Source organism: Artibeus jamaicensis, unplaced genomic scaffold (genome assembly GCF_021234435.1).
Source record: "Artibeus jamaicensis isolate MK-2021 breed Jamaican fruit bat unplaced genomic scaffold, CSHL_Jam_final contig_444, whole genome shotgun sequence".
Classification (NCBI taxonomy): Eukaryota; Metazoa; Chordata; class Mammalia; order Chiroptera; family Phyllostomidae; genus Artibeus; species Artibeus jamaicensis.
The window spans coordinates 8,135,048-8,155,046 of record NW_026521831.1 but is presented as its reverse complement, the minus strand read 5'-3'; the positions used below and the strand labels follow the sequence as shown (position 1 = coordinate 8,155,046).

At 43.5% G+C, this 19,999-nt stretch overlaps 1 protein-coding gene across 14 annotated transcripts in view; it reads right to left on the bottom strand.

The window, feature by feature from the left end:
• Positions 1–1,948: 1,948 nt before the first annotated feature.
• The window catches only part of BTBD7 (BTB domain containing 7), a 59,866-nt gene continuing 41,815 nt past the window's right edge, over positions 1,949–19,999 (bottom strand). For 10 of the 14 annotated variants that reach the window (XM_037130156.2, XM_037130159.2, XM_037130157.2 and 7 more), the window contains 6 exons: positions 18,514–18,725; positions 15,864–16,007; positions 14,131–14,320; positions 11,247–11,458; positions 8,990–9,427; positions 1,949–7,112 (listed from right to left, as the gene is read on the bottom strand). In XM_037130156.2, the coding sequence (XP_036986051.2) occupies positions 6,297–7,112; positions 8,990–9,427; positions 11,247–11,458; positions 14,131–14,320; positions 15,864–16,007; positions 18,514–18,725 (2,012 nt within the window). In that variant the 3' untranslated portion in view covers positions 1,949–6,296. The remainder of the gene's footprint in view (positions 7,113–8,989; positions 9,428–11,246; positions 11,459–14,130; positions 14,321–15,863; positions 16,008–18,513; positions 18,726–19,999) is intronic. The other 4 variants (XM_037130167.2, XM_037130168.2, XM_037130169.2 and 1 more) reach the window with 4 other exon arrangements.

The window sequence follows — 19,999 nt, the reverse complement described above, 5'->3', positions numbered from 1 at the left end:
CAGAACAAAGAAATGGGCTTGGGTTGTGAGCGATCTCAATCTGTTCAGGTGCAGAAGAGCTAGCTAGGAGCCCACCTCTAAGGAAAAGCTGTGGTGCACCTACATGGTAGCCATTACTTCAGAAGTACATGGAAAGCAAACCGAAAAGCCAAGGCAGAGGCCCATGCTTGGCCTTCCCCAGCTCTCGCTCCTTTGGACGCTGCTCGGACTTGTGGTCATTGCCCCTGTGAGTTACGCTCAGGTGAATGAAGTGCTTGCCTGTCTGAAAATGCAGGCTTATGTAATTATCAGCCCCAGGAAAACTGCAGTTCTCCCAGTTCCCCCAAAGGTCCCTCGTGCAACTTAAGGAAATTGAAAGCAGCCCAAATGACTGCTGGACCTTGGCAGTGGCCTGATTCAGCTCCCTGTGGAAGGAGAGTTTCTGGGGAGTGTGGGAAGGGCAGGAAACAAACCCAGCAGAGCTCCCAGGAGCCAGTGGGGCTGCCTCCCAGTTGGGTCACCCCCAAGCAGCTGCCAGACACAAGCCTTGGACTGAGTGGGCATCCAGCATCTGGCACTGGGCCAAAGCTGTACTGGCCCTGCATTTGTTCCCCTGAAGCACTGGGCATCACCTCTGTAATTGTCCAATAGCTTTTCCTCCCCGAGACCCTAAAATTGTTATAGGCAGGACTGTGACTGTCTTGTTACTGTCACCTCTGCCCTAGCAGAGTCCGACAGGTAGAAGCTGCGTACATGCTGAATGAATGTTGGCTGAATGAACGAACGCCACAGTTGTGCCTCCCCCTGACCCCTGCATGATGTGTTCTCTCCTCCTGGGCTGCCACACTTCAGGGCTGGCACCTAGGCTCCGCCTGCTTACCAGCCACATGGCCTTGGACAAGTTACTCTATCTCCACGCTTCGGCTTCCTCACTTGGAAAGTGGAACTAACAGTTGTGTGTCATTAACGGGGGGTTAAAGAAAACAGTAGTCAAACCGGCATATTTCTCCTGGCATTCATTCCTGGGCCATGTCAAGCCGGCTTCCTGCTCAACCATGAGCCTCCTACTGCTAAGTTTTGTTCTGATTGTTCCTAGGACAAATGTCATTTCCAACTACACTGGAAAGTTTCTGAGAAAAAATATCCTGTCTGCTTTTTGTCGGCTGCTCCGTATTCCCATTCCTGGGGGGCCTACGGTGGGGTGGTGAGGGAAGCCCGCCTGAGCGCCCTCTTCCAGGGCGCCCCTCAAGTAAAGACAGGAAAGTGGACTTGACTTCCGTTTCAGATTTCTAATACGCTCACTCACAAAGACCTTGTATTTTGTCGTTATTCCAGTTAAACCTGAGATGGTTACAAAATACAAAGAATTGCCTTAGTGAGGCATGAAAGATGGAACTCGTTAGTAAAATGGTTAAAATAAATAGAAACAGCTATTTTATGACAATTAAAAATGAAAATTAGAGAACCATTTTTGCATGTTTCTCAGAAACGTGGACCCTAGATCATGACTTCCCTTTCAAGTTGAAAAATACTAAGCCTGAGTTCGAAAAAGAAAAAAAAACTCAGCATCTAAGCCAGGCCTCAGACATCTTGAGGCTTGTGAATCTCGGGGTTCGCCTGGGTCTTTGACCACAGCACCTGGCACGTTGCAGGTGCAGAGTCCACAGCACGGGATGCTGAGCTTCCCCTGGAGACCCCTGTGCAAGTAACTTTTTGCTCAAATTTATGAAATAAAACTGCTCAGAAATGCCCCAATGAAAAAGTAGAAAATAAAATGACCTCAACTCAGATGAAAAGGTATTTCCAAGAAAACCACAATAGGTTATAAAAAGTCTCTGAAACACAGAAGTCCTAGAAATGGGGAGTTTGTGCAGAACACCTCACGATTCTACCCGAGAGGGTACAATCGCTTCTGGAGTTGAGGACGGCAGGCTACACTGCCACAACAGACTGCATCCAACTCAGCAGGTTCTATACAAGCCATTTATTTGAAATGCCAACTATATGTAGGATAAAGTCAGTGTTACATGCTTATCAGTAACAGTAGAAAAATAGAACCAGTGAAAACCTTTGTACAACTGTAATGATGCTCAAAAGAGAAATGTATCGTTTTACAATGCTTCACACAGACAAATTCAAGTTTGAAGGTACCTAAATAAAAATACTATATATTTCCTTAAAAAACACTATGTACAATTGAAGCGTAAACAAGTTTTACAAAGTACTGGTTATGCAGGTTGTAGAAAACACTTGCATAGGACATGAAATCAGTTTAAGAAAAATTTCTGAGCCTTTAGCGTCGAAGGCACTTGACTTTATACTGGTAACAGCACAACCACAAGAAATGCAGTGTTGCCACCTCTGCGAAGTCTAGACGTGGCACGTGAACGGCACGTGGAGCTCAGGAACCTCTGCCTCCCAGCCTCCCCGACCACCTGCTCCGGAGACTCGGCCGCGTGCTGGTGCACCGCGAGGCTTCCGGAGCTCACCTTGCCTCTGAGAACCCACGTAAACACATGAACACCAGAGGTTATTTTCAAGACACCCTTGCAAGTACTCTTTCTATAGAAATGGCCGCGGCATTATGGTATTCAGAACATGGAAGATTGATACACGGTCTGAGTTTTTAAAGGAAAAAATAAAAGACTTGCCAGTATAATTACATAACAGCTATTGCAATTTATCAAAGACAACTGTATATTCATAATATGTTGATACAAGAGTGTTAATGGGAAATTGTAAACTAAAATACCTTTTAGTGTGTGACGGTAACTCTTCAATAAGGATCTGTAATGAGGTTTGAAAGTAAATTACCTAGTAGGCAAAGTAAACCACTGCAGAATCGGGAATAGCACCCATCACTGCTGCTTTAATAGTAACTTTCAATAGCAAGTTGAAAATCAACTAATTTTTTAAAAGTCCACTAACCATCCCTTTGAGTTAAGTCCGAGGACAAAAATGAGAATGCCTTAAGATCGCTAAACCAGCATCTCACAAGTGTTTGATGAAATGCATTTCCCCCTAAAAGTGGACTAAACCTTACAAAAACACGGATTCTGCTGAGCTACTGAGAAATGTTACCTCGTCTCCGGAGACCGGCACGTGCAGGCCTTGCTGCCGCACACGCTGTTCCCCTCCCACGCCTGCCACCACCGTGACGGTTCAAAGGGAGACGCCCTGCCTGTTGCTAGAACCTGAACAACAAAAGAAAACCTAATAAAGGATGGCAAATGTAGTAAAAACAGATTTTGAGGAAGCAAAAAACAAGAATTAGGTCACGTTTCAGAGAGTTCTACAGAGAGACTAAAATAAAAGGACCTAGTTAAAAATCCTTAAAATCTAACTGCTCATCGAACTGTCGGGAGAGCTCAGGAGGCCTAGGGTTGTGCGCCTGGAAAAAGCAGACGGCGCACGTTAGAGGGGGCGTGGTGTGCGGAAGAGGCGTGCAGCCGTTCTCCAGGAGGAATTTTTGCCTTTTATGCTACTTTTTTCCATTAGGAGTCACGGGTGACTTCGAACTTAAATTAGTCATCAAAATCACAAAATTGAAAGAAATATAACAGACCAGTGGCATCCTGAAGAAACCTCGATCTCGTCGCGGCCCAGGATCGAAGTGGCAGTTCTCTGAGCTCAACAAGGCGGGCACCCAGGGTGGCGATTGTCTTCGGCCTGATTGTCCAGGGCCTTGCGCCTGAGGGCCGGTGTTCCGACATGTGGTTCTGGGAAACGTCTACACCAAGCGCAATGCCAGGTCCTGTGGCCACATTTATTATACACTTTTTTTTTCTGAGAGCAATCCTACTCAGACTTCACATTTATCTTAGTACAGCATTAAAAGATTGTAATGCTTACGTAAGCATTAAAAAAGATTGAATAGATGGGTTCAAAAAGCAGAGGCACATAGCTACTCGACCTACCCTAGTGACACTACCTCACAAGTCACACTGATGCCCACCGACACCAACTGGAACACGCACAGCCACCACCTGTTTACCTTCTGCAAGTCACGTCAGTCCGCGACCCCTTAGGTTAAAGCCAGTTTCTCTTTACACAGAGTTCAGCTAGGTAAGCTACTAAATTATTAAAAGCAAATTTCATAAATTAAAATTATGGACAGTGGCTATTTTTATAATTACACTTCAGAGATATCAAAGAATATTTACTAAATTTTCAGGAAAATGATGTATGGCATAAATAGCTCTTGTCTAATATATTTTTTAAAAGGTCCCAAACAAGAGTTTTTTCCCACCCTAATTTGCAGTACCGGCATGGCACTGAATCAGAACAGACGTTTAAAACTACATCAAAATAATTAAACACACATTAAGGAGTATAATGGCCTTAACAATTTCTGTTTCTGAGAGAGAGACAGACTGAGACTAGTTTCAAAAGACACCATTGTGTAAGGGTCAAACCTCCTAAAAAGGAGAACAGAGTCCTATGTTTTTCCATCTTTAAAAAAGGGAGCCTCAAAGGCGATGCTCGGCCGACCTCACGGCAGACTGGTGTGAGCTCTGGTGCTCCGGGGGCGACGCCGCCCCCGGGCCGGGCGCACTCACCACGGCTGCCGCGTGCCCAGGCGCAGATACACTGACGGGTTTCCCGTCTTTGAGACGATCTACTGTTAGGATTGTTTAAAATGTCAGATTATTCCTGAGTGTATATCCACAGGGTAAAGTATGAAAAGACTGTAAGAGAATCTACAGTTTCGGGAGAAATCAGAGCTGTTGATACCCAAGAGAAACCTACTGACTTAAAAGTGCATGTAATTAATTTATATGGTAGCTTGTAAAGGCTCCCTAGCCCTGCATAGTTTTAGAGTGTCAGTGATTCGTAGTTTATATATTTATATATATATATATATTTATACACACACACACAGACACACACACACAGACACACACACACAGAAAAGAGGCTCCCAAGCACCCTTCCCAGGAGGGGATGTGCAGAAAGTCTCTTTTCTTCTAAGTGCTACAGCTGTGTGTTGTGTGTCTGTAAAAATACAAAGTGAAAGCTCAAACAATGCTGACGTGATTTAAAAACTCAAATACTAATATATTTACATTGGAGAGTAAGAAAAAAAGTCCTTAGCTCACACATTGCCCTTCCAAGGGAGAGGACCTTAAAAGATCCCATGTGCTCAGGGGTTCAGAAAAGTCCCAAACCAGCGTCCCGAGTGGAGTTCAAGTAGGACGTGTAGTGTTCCACTGGAAAACAATGGGTTTTCTCTTTTGGTGACAAAGCATTATGCATTATACAACTTTTTATAGGACACGAAAATTCAGACATACTTTAAAAAACATTTATAAGAAAACATATGCTTACAAACACCAAATGACATCCATAAGACTGAAGCCCTTTAGTTTGTGTCTTTGTTTTTCCCCATAGAGAGCAAGACAGCTGAAGGCAGTAAGCAGTCACTTCCCCATCGCAGCTGGAGAGCCCACGACGCTCAGAACCGGAAATCCTACAGTGCAAACCGCAAGTTACTCCACCATCTCCGCGCTTTATGATTCTGCCCATAGAGAGAAATCCGATGCCGCCAGACTCCCGTCGGCTGATTCTCTAGCCCAAACCACCTGCAGCAGGTCTGTCAGCGTCCACACTGTGAACACGGCAACAGCTTTCCAGCCTGGGAACAGAAGGCGCTTCTCCTTCCTGTTCTCCCTGGAACCAGAAAACACCAGGGTCCTGACCGGACTCCTGCTGGAGGAAAGGCGCCCAGCTCCCAGGACCGACTCAGAGAGAATGACGACATTACACAAAGACTGCGCAGGGAGGTTTCTGAACCAAAACGATTACTGAGAGGAGAGGAGCATTTTGATGTGCTGTTCTTTGGAATTTCTATAATTAAAAAATAAACAGAACTATTTCATAAGAAAATACATCTTAGTGTGCACTCCAATGCACGTGGAAATTGGTAGATGAGCAGTAAAATGCAAAAAGTATGAAAATACAGTCCTTTAAATGTGGCAATAAAGTTTAACATACTGATACAAAATCAATGCAGATAAAATAAATGTACAAGTGCAAAAAAATTCCATCATTTGTAAAGAAGAAAAGAAAGTGCCAGCTTGCTTGCTCTTAAAAATGCTTCCCCACACAATTACTCAAACACAAAACAGACAAATGCAGCATTCAAAACAACCCTCTCAGCATGCCACGTCTAATAAACATGTATGTACAAAACCCAGAATAAAAGAATGTGAAACTGAGTTATCAGCTGGCATCAATAAACTGGTCTCTTAAGTAATTGGGTTACATCATAGAATGGATGTTTCACATCTCAGGCACAGACGACTTGGAGGTTGCGCTCAGAGGGCAGACTTTTTGTAGAGGAAGTCTGGTTTGCTTGGTGACCTCCTTCCTCTGTTTACTGAATCTTCCCTTTCCAAATCTGGGTTTCGCTGGGCTCCAAGGCCCAGGGACTCGCTGTCTGCTAGTCTTCTACTGGATCTCTCTTCTGGAGCTTCAGAGTTACCTGCAGAATGTGAAGGTCTGTTAGGAGTAAGCCCAAAAGTCAAGTCAGTTTCTACTGCTGTTCGCCCCCTGACATGCGCTGGGCCGCTGCCAGCATTTTCTGGGGCTGCCAGAGGAAAGTCTGACCGCTGGGGAGGTTGCTCAACAATGTCGAGGTGTATTGGCTCGTTCTTTTGTTTGTGTAGATGCCCATCGGGAGAAAGTGGATATTCTCTCCTAGCTTCTTCCTGCTTCTTAGGAGAGGTCTGGCCAGGTAGGTAGGCTGACTTCAAGCCACTTGGTGATGCCTTATTGTGGCTATACAAATCAGGACCAAAATATCCACCTTTCGAGGGGGAGGGGGTACGTCTGCCAGGAGCGGGAGTAGAAGGTCTGCAAGCAGCACTTGAGAAGTCATAGAAATCTGGATATTCCTGCTGATTTTCTCGAGCATCTGGTTTTTGCTCTAGTGTGTGTTTCTTCCGAGACGTGTGTGTATGCCTCTGTGGAATACATGACAGATGCTGGGGAGGCCCTGGTCCTGCTTCAGAAACTGACTGGCTTAATTCTGTGTCTACAGCAAGTTCTGGAAGCCTCCTGTCCTTGAGTGACAGTGTGGACACACCCATGGCAATGTCTGGCATTAGGTCATTTAGCACAGGCTGTGCACACTGCAAACAGAAGCGAGAAGGGGGGAAGGGTTAACAGAGAACAGCCCAGGACGCCCTTGCACAAATGGTGTTCACGGATCTTGTTTTCTTAGTATAAAATACGTGCTTGTTTTTAAGAAAGAGAAAAATACAGAAAACTAAAGGCAAAAAATAATAATAATCTTAACCTTCCCTGAGATACTGTACGTTGCCATGTATAATGCACACCGTCTTCGCCCAAATTTGACGGAACAATAAGGGTGTGCATTACACATGGGCATGACGATTACACACCATGGGTGTACTAATCCTGTGTACAACGCACACGCAGCTGTGGGTGTGCATATGCATGCACAGGAGCACGTTATACACAGCAAAATACGGTAACCACGTGTTAGCATTCTGAGGTGTCTCCCTCACCTTCTTCTCTCTGTACATACATTAATGATCATGAAACTTAGTGTATATATAAATTGTCACCAAATTTTCTGAGATGACTATTTAAATTACTGTGTCATAGTGCGTTGTGTCAATGACTGACCTAACAACCACTCTCCCACTGTTGGACATTAAGACTGTTTCCGATTCTTTTTTTCTTTCCAGATCTTTTTTTTAAAATCCTTGTTTGAAGATATGCTTTATTGATTTCGGGGGTGGTGGTGGTGAGGGAGGAGGTGGGAAGGGAGGAAGGGAAAGAGAGGAAGGAGGGAGAGAGAGAGAGAAACATCAATCGACTGGCTGCTTCCCACACACGCTGTGACTGGGGATTAAACTCACAACCCAGGAATGTGCCCTGACCAGGAATCGATCCTGCCACCTTTCGGTGTACAGGACGATGCTCCAGCCAACTGAGAAACTACAGCCAACTGTAGTTTTATTATAATTAAAACTACAATGAACATACAATAAACTACCCTTAAAGGGAGTTTTATTTAAAATATAAAGTAGTAGCTATAACTGAACAGCAATAAAAAAGAAGTAACGGTAAAATATAAAGTAGTAGAACTTTTGTAATTGTAGAACTGAGGGCCAGGCCAGGCCAACAGGATGGGGATTTGGTTTACAAACACTACCAACCTTTGCTGCTTCCTCTGTTTTTGGAAGAGGGTTCGAAGGCACAGCAGGGGGTGGGCTGAAGGGTTATGAGGTGAGGAAGGATCACAACTGACCCAAGGTGCATGCTAGTCCTTAGAGTTGAAAAAACCCCATTTTAATGAAGATTTTCTGAACTAAAACATGCAGCTTTTATTTCTCTCTACACTGGTACTACTGACAGTATGTGAGCAGGAAGACTTTCAAGCATAACTGTTTTTTTCTAAATGTATTATATGAAACAAATTCAACCTCTAAAGCAGTGTAAAACCGAGCAAAGCACTCTGGCTTAATTTACTGGCCACTGTGGTTCCCAAATGCACGCTCTGCCGAACAGCCTGTGAACAGCCTGCTGGAGGCAGACAGGCTCCGGGCTGCGCCTGGGGGGGGGGGGGGGTCGTCGCCTGCCACGTGGGCCCTGACAGGACACTTCCTGCCCCATCAGAGCGTGTGGCAGAATGCTCAGTTCTACAGAACAGGAGAGTCAGCAACACACAGCTTGCAGAGAGCACACATAACTGGGAGCAGCCATCTGTGCTGCCCCGTAACCCCATGTGCTCCCCAAGGAACATAAAGACAAGGCGGCACCTGACCGCGCCCCCGGCCCCCGGGGGCGCTCCAGGCTCTCTTGTCCTTCCGTGCCCACCCATTGTCTCTCGCTCTCCTGCACCCTCAAGTCTATGCTTCCTCTGGTCAGTGCCAGTTCCAGGCATTGCTGAGTCCCAGGAGGGCTCTGGGGCACAGGGAACTGCTTCTGATATTCCACCAACTTTTTAACTAGGTACGTTCCCGAAGTGCTAACTTACCGCTTGCTTCTCAGATGCTGTCGCTGCTGAGGCTGAGGCAGCGGCTACCGTGGGTCTCCCCAGTCCTGTGGCACTGGTACAATCGGGGGCAGCAGCTTTAACACCTGGCAGATAGACTGCGGGGGGGGCAGCTTTCGAAGCCGTTCTCGAGTGAAACAGTGAATGATTACAGGGATAAGAAAGTGAACGTGAAGGATGCTGACTGGGAGGTCTTTGCTTCCAGGCCGCTTTGAGTTGGTTATGAATGGGGGTAGCTGGGGGCTGGTATGGAGGTGGTGGTGGGGGCAGGGGTGGGTGGAAGGCCACGAAAGAGTCCAGATCTGTAAACATGGTTTCTGCAGCGGGGGTACTGTTAACACGACATCTCCCAGACTGTCTCATCGTCAAGAGCGGACTTTCATCCCCAAAACGTTCATCGGGAAAGAACTTGTGAGGATTCTAAGAAAGATTAAAAAGAAAAAGAGATTAATAGATTTCATAGATGAAAACTCACAGGCTGAGAGAGTAAAGTGAGGATCTAAGAAAATCACATTCAGCAAGAATAAAAGGCGTAAATATTTTCTAAGCCAGAAGCTTCCAAGAAAAAATTACCTTAGTAGTACAGAGAGAGGGTAGCCTCAGTAGCCTACATACAGGTATCGAAAAGAGTTGTTTAAACATTATAAGGGAATGCTTCATAAAACTTTTATGTAATTTAAGACGTAAAATTAACATACAATTTGGAATGGCAAAGAAAAGGGACGGGAATTAAAACGAGACTCCTGCAGGGACGAAAACCCCGGCAAACAAAATCTGGAACCACCAACGGCCTGCTGTCCTGCCTACAGACACCACACTGCGTTCCCTGGGAGACCCAGGCCACCAAAGGGGGTTGGAGTCTGTGGCAAGAAAACAATCCAATCACTTGATTAGATAAAATCAGATTTTGTTTTAGGTTCTGATTTAGTGGCTGTGAGTAAACTACAGTAGTGTCCCTCGGACAGAGGTTTTCATTTTCCGTGGTTTCGATTACCCACGGTCAACCAAGGTCCAAAAATACTACATGGAAAACTCCAGAAATGAATAAATTTTAGGTTTTAAATTGTGAACCATATGGAATAGAAATCTCCCATCGTCCCGCCTGATCCCACCTGGGACGCGAATCTTCCCTTTCTCCAGCCTCTCTGTGCTGTGCATACTGTACAATACGATACTTTGACAGATCACTTTCACATAACTTGTATCACAGTACTGTGTACTGCTATGCTTCTTCTATTTTAGCATTACTGTTTTAATCTCTTACCGTGCCTAATTTATAAATGAAACTGTCACAGTGCTGTACGCACAGGAGAAAACAGAACATGAAGGGCTCGTCTGGTACCACCTGTGGTTTCACGCATCCACGGAGGGTCTCTAAATGTGTCCCTGTGGAAGGGAGTGAACTACTATACTTCACAAATTCTAGCTTCACGAAAAACCAATGCCATTGCTTTTGTACCTAATAATAACTAGAAATGAGTGTTTTCCTGGCTAGTTAAAAAAAACCTCATTTCTTCCTGGCTGGGCCTGTGAACCAAAGGATCGTGGTTCGATTCCCAGTCAGGGCACATGCCTGGTTTGCAGGCCAGTTCCCAGCAGGGGACACATGAGAGGCAATCATACATTGATATTTCTCCCTTCCTCCTTCCCTTCCCCTCTAAAGATAAATATATAAAATCTTTAAAAAAAAAACAAACCCAAAAACCAAAAAACTATTTCTTGATTCCACGGCTTTTAGGGTTTGAACCATCATGCAAAACATTTCCTGTAATCAGGGGGAGGACAGGAAAAAAAAAAGGGGCGTCTGGAAGAAGTGTGAGTATGATAGTGGCCAAAACCTGAACTCTAGTGACCAAAGCAGGAAGTGACAGTAGTGAAGGGCCAGGCTTGTACTTCGTCTTTCAGTTCCGCTGGGCACGTACACCGTGAACTGTCAGCAGCCACCATTTCTAGGCTTGTTCCATACAAGAGACACAGCTGCTTCCTAATACCACGCCTCTCACCTTCCCAACAACCTGGGACGCACAAGGAAACCGATGCTCGGAGCGGGTAAGGAACTCCTCCAGTGGCCCAGCTGGTAAGCAGCAGAGCCCGCGCCACGCCCCCTCTCCCACACCGCCTCTCCAGGTCGGCCAACACACTGGAGGCAGTGAAACAGCTCGGACCGAGGAAAGCCCGTGCTGTGAGAGCTCAGTGCGGTCCAGGCCCCCATCTCGAACAGTGCGACTCAGGGCCCCACCTGCAAGAGCTCTGCGGCAGCATCGGCGAGACCAAACTCCCTCAGTACTCGAATCTGGATTTCGTAGCTGACGGTGGCGCCCTCTCCGCAGTTCAGTGCGTAGGCTCTCTGCACCTGCTCGGTGTGCCGGAGCTCCTGCAGACGTCGGACCATGTCTTTCAAAGTGAGGAGACAAGGAACTGGAAGAGGGAAAACTGTTTGTAGGCAAATACCTGAGCCACACAAAAGACCACTCATTATGCACATGAAAAAGAGGCATGTGTTTTACATCAGAATCTTCTTACAGATTTTTGGTAATATTTTAATTTCCTGGCAACTTAGTACTGAATATACTTCTAATTATTTTCCAGGGTTTTAAAATTTCATTCTGCCCAAAAGGCTCTTGATAATACCACACAGCTCCTGAGCTGTATCATTAGTGCCCAGCCTAAATAAAACTTTACTTTAGTACATTCTCTCCTGAATCTCAGGATATTTCCTAAGTTTTTACGATGTATTCATTCTCTACACCAGAGACTGGACTCAAGTATTGGGATGTGTAGAACAAATAGCTCCCTGTCTTCAAGTAGCTCTGGTTTTACTGAAGTAAACCAAATAAACCAGTAGAGTACAGGACCACAAACAGTCACAGAGAGAAACATGCAAAGGTTATGGGGGGATGTGGAGGAAGGGGGCCCCAGCGGGGACTGGAGGCAGGCAGGAAGGGCCCCTGGACAAAGTGAACCCTGAGCACAGTCTTGAAGAAGGGGAGAAAACCAGGCAGGCAAAGTATGTGAGCAGAAGGAGCAGGCATGTGTAAAAAACATGCAAGTGAGAGTGTGGCACAAGGACCTGGCATGGCTAGAATGCAGGGCTCGAAAGTACACGCAAGAAGATAATTAGAAAAAAGGCTAGAAAGATGGGTGGGATAAATCATGAATGGCCCTGCGTGTCACAAGAAGGGAACTGAGTTGTATCTTGAGTACAACAGGCAGCCACTTGTACAGGGGAATGACAAGATCAGAGCTGAGATGTAGTTAAGGGCACTCTGAGAGTAGCATCAAGCAAGGCCTGGCAAACTATGGCCTGTAGGCTACATCAGGCCAGTTGCTTGTTTTTGTAGTAAAGTTTTACTGGCACACAGCCACACCCATCTGTTTAGGTCCTGTCTCTGGCTGCTTTTGGCCTATAACAGCAGACTTGAACAAAGTTGAGTAGCTGTGACAGAAACTGCATAACCCATGAGCCTAAAATGTTTACTATCTAGCACGTCCCAGAAACACTATGCTGAGCCATGGTGTAAAGTCCTTAAGGGGAGTGAGTGAGGTCAGAGCAGGAACATGGGTTAGGAACCTGGAGTACGGCTGTAACAGAGGGCTGGGCCAGAAGGGACGGAATCTACAAACATTATGAGCCAAACTGATTATTGTTTGGTGTGAAAAGGAAGCTATTAATTAGCTCTTGCTTTGTGCCAGGCAAACTCCTAAGGACATTACTCATGGTGCTTCCGTAAGTCTTCACAACCCTTGAAATGAGATACCCCCATTCTGCAGACAAGGACATTAACGTGCAGGGAAGTAGGCAGCCCTTCCAAAGTCGCACAGATGAAGTGGCGGAGCCGGGACATAAGCCCACACGTCTTCTCCAGTGAGCTAAAGGGCCTTTCATTAGAGTGCGGTGAGCGAGTTAGAATTAGGAAGACACCGGAATAGGGTAAAACAACAGAAAAAAATTAAACAACAGAAAGACAAGTCTTACTTTTCTAACTAAACATACTTAATTGTAAACACTTGGGCTTCTGACATTCAGTTCTAAACTTAAATTATGTTGCTATTCAAGTGTTAACTCAAAATGATAAAAAACATTGCTAATTATGAAAGCTTCAAGATCTGCACAAATCAGCTACAGAAATATTTTTCTTCATACTGTTATCCAACATTACTTTAAATAACATGTGGCAGACAAATCTGATAAGGTGACAACTGATCAGATATCAGTCCCAGGACACAATGCATCGTTCAGTTACAGGTTGTCATTTTGTATTTTAGCCTTACCTGAAACAGACATTTATAAGCAGAAAATGAACGGTGCCATTTCCATATGCCATAGTTTCCAAATGCTATAGTCTGCTAAATTTAAAAAGGTTTGCGATCCCATCTGTACTGCTCACTTCCTATCTTAAATAATGACACTGGAGCCCCTCGGTTACAGTGAACATTACGGATGCTCAGTTTTGGACACGGACAGCTATGCATCTCCCTGTGGCCACCTTCCTGAATCAGCAGACTAAGACCGCACTACAGTGAGGCTCACAGACCAGATCTTCGGAAACCGGATCTCCAGAAAACCAATGCTGACCACCTATTTGGGGGGCATGTGTAGACTCAAAGTGGTAACTGTCTAGTACTCTTCCCAACAGGTCTTATAACATGAGAAATACCCCATGTGATACAACATCCGAATTCCTCTAAACCAGCGGTTCTCAACAGGAGGCAACTGGACCCTGCCACGTGCGCTTGGCAATGTCTAGAAACGTAAAAATGTTCCCAAAAGGTGATAAATGGGAGCGTGTGCATGCATGCTCCTGGCGTCCAGTGAGTCCAGGCCAGGGTGCCGCTAAGCACCCTGCAATGCACGGGGCAGTCCCCACAACAAAGAATTATCCAGCCCTAACTGTCAAGAGGGTCAAGGTTGAAAACCTTGGGCAAAACCAAACTCTGTATATCCCTGTTGCTATAAAATAAAATTTGAAACAAAAAACTCAGCTTATAAGTATTTATTCTTTGAGAAGAACAATGCACACTGGGTATTGGAACAGGGAGATAATGAGCATATATAAAGGAATTACAAAAAGATCAGATTACTTGTTTAAATATAAATGCCTCATACAAGGTTCCTGCTGTACCTGGAATTTCGTTGGCTACCACCGAGGGGGGGCTCGACTGGCTGCTGCTCATCTGCTGGTGGCTGACCACGTGGCAGCACTGCGGCACCGCGTTACCGACCATGTAAAGCGTGTCTGGCACATTGGACATTCTAACCATCCGCAAACGCACAAGATCTGTTTGTTCCACCATCATCTCGTCCAGCACTGACTGCAATAACAATTCAGTATTAACAGGGTCAGTCAATGTTTCATTCCTGTTAAATCACATTGGAAAAAAAATGATTACCTCCATCATATAAAAATGGAATTACTTAGTTTTCAGTGTATGAAGTTTACAATTAGTGGTGAAAGGAGGAAGTGCCCCTACCTCTTTCATTTTAAAGGCTCTTTTGGAGTGTCTTTGGGAAAAAAAATCATCTGAAAAGTTTCCTTTTAACTAAAGTATTTGAAATTTAAAGAAAGATGTAAAATTAATCAGAAGAAAATTACACATAAAGTTACTACAAAGAAAACATGTATACATGGGCTAAATATCAGGTCCAAAAGGAAATGCTCAAAAGACAAAATAATGCAGACTGGTAAGCAACTCAACAGACCTATAAACAAACCCATTGTTACCACTAGTTTCAGATGACTCTGCGTCTCTACACTGCAGAATGGTCCAAATGACACACTGTGCAGACTTTCTCCTCCTTCCCTGGGGCGACTCTGCCTCTGTGCAGCCGCGGTCCTATGGGAAACTGGGAGGACTGCGTGTGGCCGGGCTCAGTGTGAGGCAGAGGAGAACAGAGGGCGGGTCCGGTCCGGTTTCCTACAGACCTTTCACAGCCCGACTCAACCTTCCGCACAGGCCTCAGCTGCTTCAGTGAGTTTAAGGACTGAATTCAGTTCAGACGAGGCACAACCATTCTGCCTTCACCTCGTTTTAGAATTATTTACAACGTCAACTAGTCGAAAAGAGGTATAGACTGTCAACCTAGTTGACAAAATAAACTTCTCACAAATTCTTTAATGTGTCTGGAACTAGAAACTCCTATCATAAAAGCAAGAAAAATTTTAAGATAAATCTACTTTATACCAAAACACACATTACTTTGCCTGTTATTTTTTTTCATAAAGCTTAATGGTGATTTCTGCCTTTCCAAGTCTGTCCATTCCTCAACAGGCCACCCTGAAGTTCTTATGGCTGAAATACATCTGAGCAAAATTATTGTATTTCATTTTTACATTACCATATTTTCTAGAAGAATTGTTATCATAATACCAACTACTACCTAAAATTCTTTCTTTGTACGTGTACTTATTTGAAGACTGCACACAATTTCCAACCATCAGCCGTCACGGAAATAGCCATTACAAGAAGTCACGGCATTTCTTTAGTACGGGAGGGAAGACAGAATGTGTGCAGTCTGCTTTCAGGACGTTTTTCCCACCCTGAAGATCACAGAACACTGACAACCATTTCAAAGAAATAAGACTTCCTTTTCAAGTTAACATTTCTGAAGATAACTAAGATGAAAAAAAAGTAAAATGCAATTTATAATGGCCTAAGTTATAAAAAAAAAACATGCATGATAATGAAGCATCTCAGAAAAGTATTCTGCAGAGGAGACACACTAGGATTTACATTCACTTTTCTGATTATTGAACATTTAGGCCACTTCCAAATATTTATATAATGCCGCAATAAATATCTCTGTGCTTATATTTTCTAATGAGGTATTTAAGAATCTGGAAATGTTTTTCATTACCTTTGCTTCCTCAACATAGGGTGAGAACAGTCGAGGACGAACATATATTCCGGCATTTTTCTGCCGTAACCAGGCATTTGACTTCCCACCTTCTGACGCGGGAAGCATATCTGATGGAGGAGTACTAATCAGGCCTCTTTTCGTCTTGAAAAAAAAATTTTTTTAACAATAAGATTTGGGTATCACTACAATACTAAGATAATTATACCTATAAATCAAAATGTTCAAACTTATCATTTGTAAAAAAATTTAGGAATCTATGTGAAATTTAAATACTTAAATGTTTAACACTATTTAAAGCGATAAAAGGTCACACAATTTCCCATTTTTCTCTACACAGAGGAATGTTTTAAAAATGAACTATCTTGCGCTGGCTGGTGTAGCTCAGTGGATTGAGCACAGGCCTGCGAACCAGAGGATCGAGGTTCAATTCCCAGTCAGGGCACATGCCTGGGTTGCAGGCCAGTTTCCAGCAGGGGGCACACGAAAGGCAACCATACATTGATGTTTCTCTCCCTCTCTCCTTCCCCTCTAAAGATAAATAAATAAAACCTTAAAAAAAGAACTATCTTAATTAAAAATGTAATAAATTAGACTTACCTTTGGAATTCCTAATGAAAACCAATTTTTATTTTTTCCTTACTCATCTAGGAACTAATTCCATCCCCAACCCAACCTCCTCCCCTGCAAGACACAACAGGAACCAGAGGGCCTCGCGTGTACAGTACAGGGACGCAGGCAGTGGGCATGGTGCCTACGGGCAAGGATGCGAGGGGAGGCAGGCTTGGCTCAAACCTTAACCCCAGTAAACAGCCAGGTGACCGTGGCCACCTCCTTTTCCCAGGGCCTCATGGTAAGGGCTCCTAAATGGCCCTACTGCTGGGGCACCTCACAACTATGCGTGTGGCCCAGTTGTGCCCTCACTTGTGCTAGGAGAACATAAACCAAGCACCCACAGATCATAAGGTGGCTGTGAGGGTTCAATGAAGCCTGGCACAGTGCTTAGCACTTCCAATTAAGAGCCATTATTAGCAAACTTCTACCGGGGACTTATTATGCAGTATCCACAGAATTAACAGCAGCGATACATTTTTTCTAAGTCTGCTAAACCAAAGTTTCTAAAACAAAAACAGTCTTCTAAAATTCAAGGTTCAACTTGGTTTGAATCCTAGATTTTAAACAAAACCAAACACTGTTTCTCCAATATTATTCTGGTTAAACATAATAAATGTCTAATTTCTAGTTAGTATTAGTTAAAATGATTTTTAATAACATGTAGAATTAGTGCATACAAGAGAGAAAAGTCAACTCTATCACAACTGTAATAATATCGTTATATTTTCTTTCTTTTTTCAAATGAATTTTAACATAACTGCATTCTAGAATACTCAAAATTTTATATCCTTCTTTCTAAAATTATATTCTATTATCAGCAATATCCATGTTGCTATACTAGTAATTATAACCATTGTTCAGGGAAGCAAAATATTCTGTTGAGTAGTTACAGTATAATTTATTTACTTTTCCTGTTCTTAGATATTTAGGCTATTTCTAGCTATACTTCTCCTATAGGGTAGTAATATTATTTCAAAAATTACTGACCTAATAGGTGAAAAGAATGATAGCACTGCTTTATTTTGCTTTCTTTGGGGTATGTGATTACTAGTGAGACTGAATATTTGATCAGATTCCATAAATACTTAATTTTTTCTAGTGTTCTATGTTTTAATTCAGTATTTAATTTTTCAATCTAAGAGGGATTTTGTGTGCAAATGAAATGAGGACTTAACTTGAAACACATTTCCTTCCTCTCTTCCCCATTCATCAGTTAGTCTAATACCACACTGATTTGTGAGAGCTCGTTTATGCTTAATTCTTTTATTAATTAGGATCTTTTTTAAGACTATTTTGTCTTACCTGCTATGCTAGCATCACAGATTAAATATTACATGAGTTTTAACATATACTTTACATTGGAGAAGAGTTAACCCTATGTTCTTTTTAGAGAACTCTTAAAAACTATTATGTTTACAGCATGACATTAAAGTTATAAACCAATGCATGAGGAATTACTATTTATATTTATTTCCCCATTCATTAATTTGAACAATTCTATTACTTTAAAAATTCACTTAAAACTTAAAAATTAGCATGGTCAGCTCCATCAATTTTTAACTGAAATACCACTATAAGATTTATTCAGCCCTGTCTGGTGTAGCTCAGTGGATTGAGCACAGCAGGCCTGTGATGCAAAGGGTCACTGGTTCAATTCCCAGTCAGGGCACAGGCCTGGGTTGCAGGGCAGGTCCCCAGTGGGTGGCACATGAGAGGCAACCACACACTGATGTTTCTCTCCCACTCTTTCTCCTTCCTTTCCTCTCTCTCTAAAAATAAATAAAAATATTTTTAAAAAAAGATGTATCCATCCTTTTTACACTGAACCATTCATTCTCCTTCCCTCCTGTTCGTTAATTTATTGCTGCTCTTGAAGGGTCTCCAAAGGTAGTTTCTGCCCTGTTTTAGTGCCAGAACAGGGGTACAACACAGCACAAAGCAGACATCTGTCTCTGACCTCATGGAACTTATGCTTTCACAACATTTCATTAGTAACAGAAATTATATACAATGAGAAACAAAGATAAGTCCGTACATTTTTTGTGCATTTTCTTTTCATGAAAGGGATCAATGAGGACAGACTTACTGCATCACCCAGGACTTCACTGTTCATAGGCAAAATGTGTTCAATTCGCACAAAAGGTAAGAGAGGAGAAAGGATCTCTCGAAGCTCTTCAATGTCCAGGTCTCGTCTTTTCACACCTCGTTTGTTCACACTGTGCGCAGTGCCGCTCAGTAAGTTTGGCTCTGCGAGACAGAAAGAGAGAGTCTCCAAGCAATTCCAAATTCTCAGGGCCAGACTTTCTTCCTCCCTAGCACACCTGAGTACCACTCTTTGTACTTAAGTGCACCTGCCTTAAAAAAGGCTATGAATTAGGTTTGTGTTTTACAAAGTTGGTCACAGAGATGTTCCTGGACAGAGAAAAGCCATGGCATCCAAAGCGTAGCAACATGCCTTTACGACTGTTCTGCACTAAAGAAAAAAGAATTTTCTTCCACATACTAACGCAAAGGGAAAAAGGTGACAATCTATTAAAATCTAGTTTGCCCAGAGCTTTTTCTTAAGCTTTTGTACTTTTGTGAGCAGTTTTTAGGACACTGCAGGCAAGTGCTATTTCTGGTCACTGTGGCTTAAAGGTACGTTCAACGAGGCTACCACTTGTTTAACAGCAACTTAAGATGCTAATCTCCTGGGATCTAAAGCAGCAAAATAAAGGGCATTCTAAGATTTTTATGATAGTCTCCTAAATTTCCATAATATGGGAGCATTAGTGCATACAAGGTCTGTCCCGAAAAAAGTCCAGTCATTGTTAATATAATGCAAATGGTTGCATGACATCGATGGAACCTGGTAGCCAAGGAGAGTGGACTGCAATGCACATGTGTGAACAATGATGACTTCACTGTACTAGTCAGTGGTAGAAGCCACTGAGTGAGCATGTGCACTGTGTGGCTGTCACATTCAAAATGACTGAACAGGTAGAGCAACAGATCTGCATGCAATTTTGTGTTAAGTCTGAACATTCCTCCACAGAAACCACTGGGACAATTCAGAAGGAAACAGCTATGGGCAACTGGTGATTGGCAGCTTCATCACGACAATATGCCCGCTCATGCATCACGTCTTGTGCAGAGTTTTTTGGTGAAACATCGCATCACCCAGGTGACTTTGCCCCGCTAGAGCCCAGATTTGGCACCCTGAGACTTCAAAACTAAAACCACCTTTGAAAGAGAAGAGATTTCAGACTGTTGATGAGATTCAGGAAAATATGACAGGGCAGCTGATGGCAACTAGGAGAACTGTGTGAGGACCCAAGATGTCAGTGTTTCTTGTATGTTCTTCAATAAATGTCCCTATTTTTCCTATTACATGGCTGGAGACCTTCTGGATAGACCTTTGTAAGTGAAGCCTCTGATCTCTGACATGTAATATATTTCCATTGTCCAGAGCAGAGGACGAAGGTTTTCCTTACTGGGTATTAGTGAAAGGGGAAGATTTGAAGTATTTATATGCTTATTAT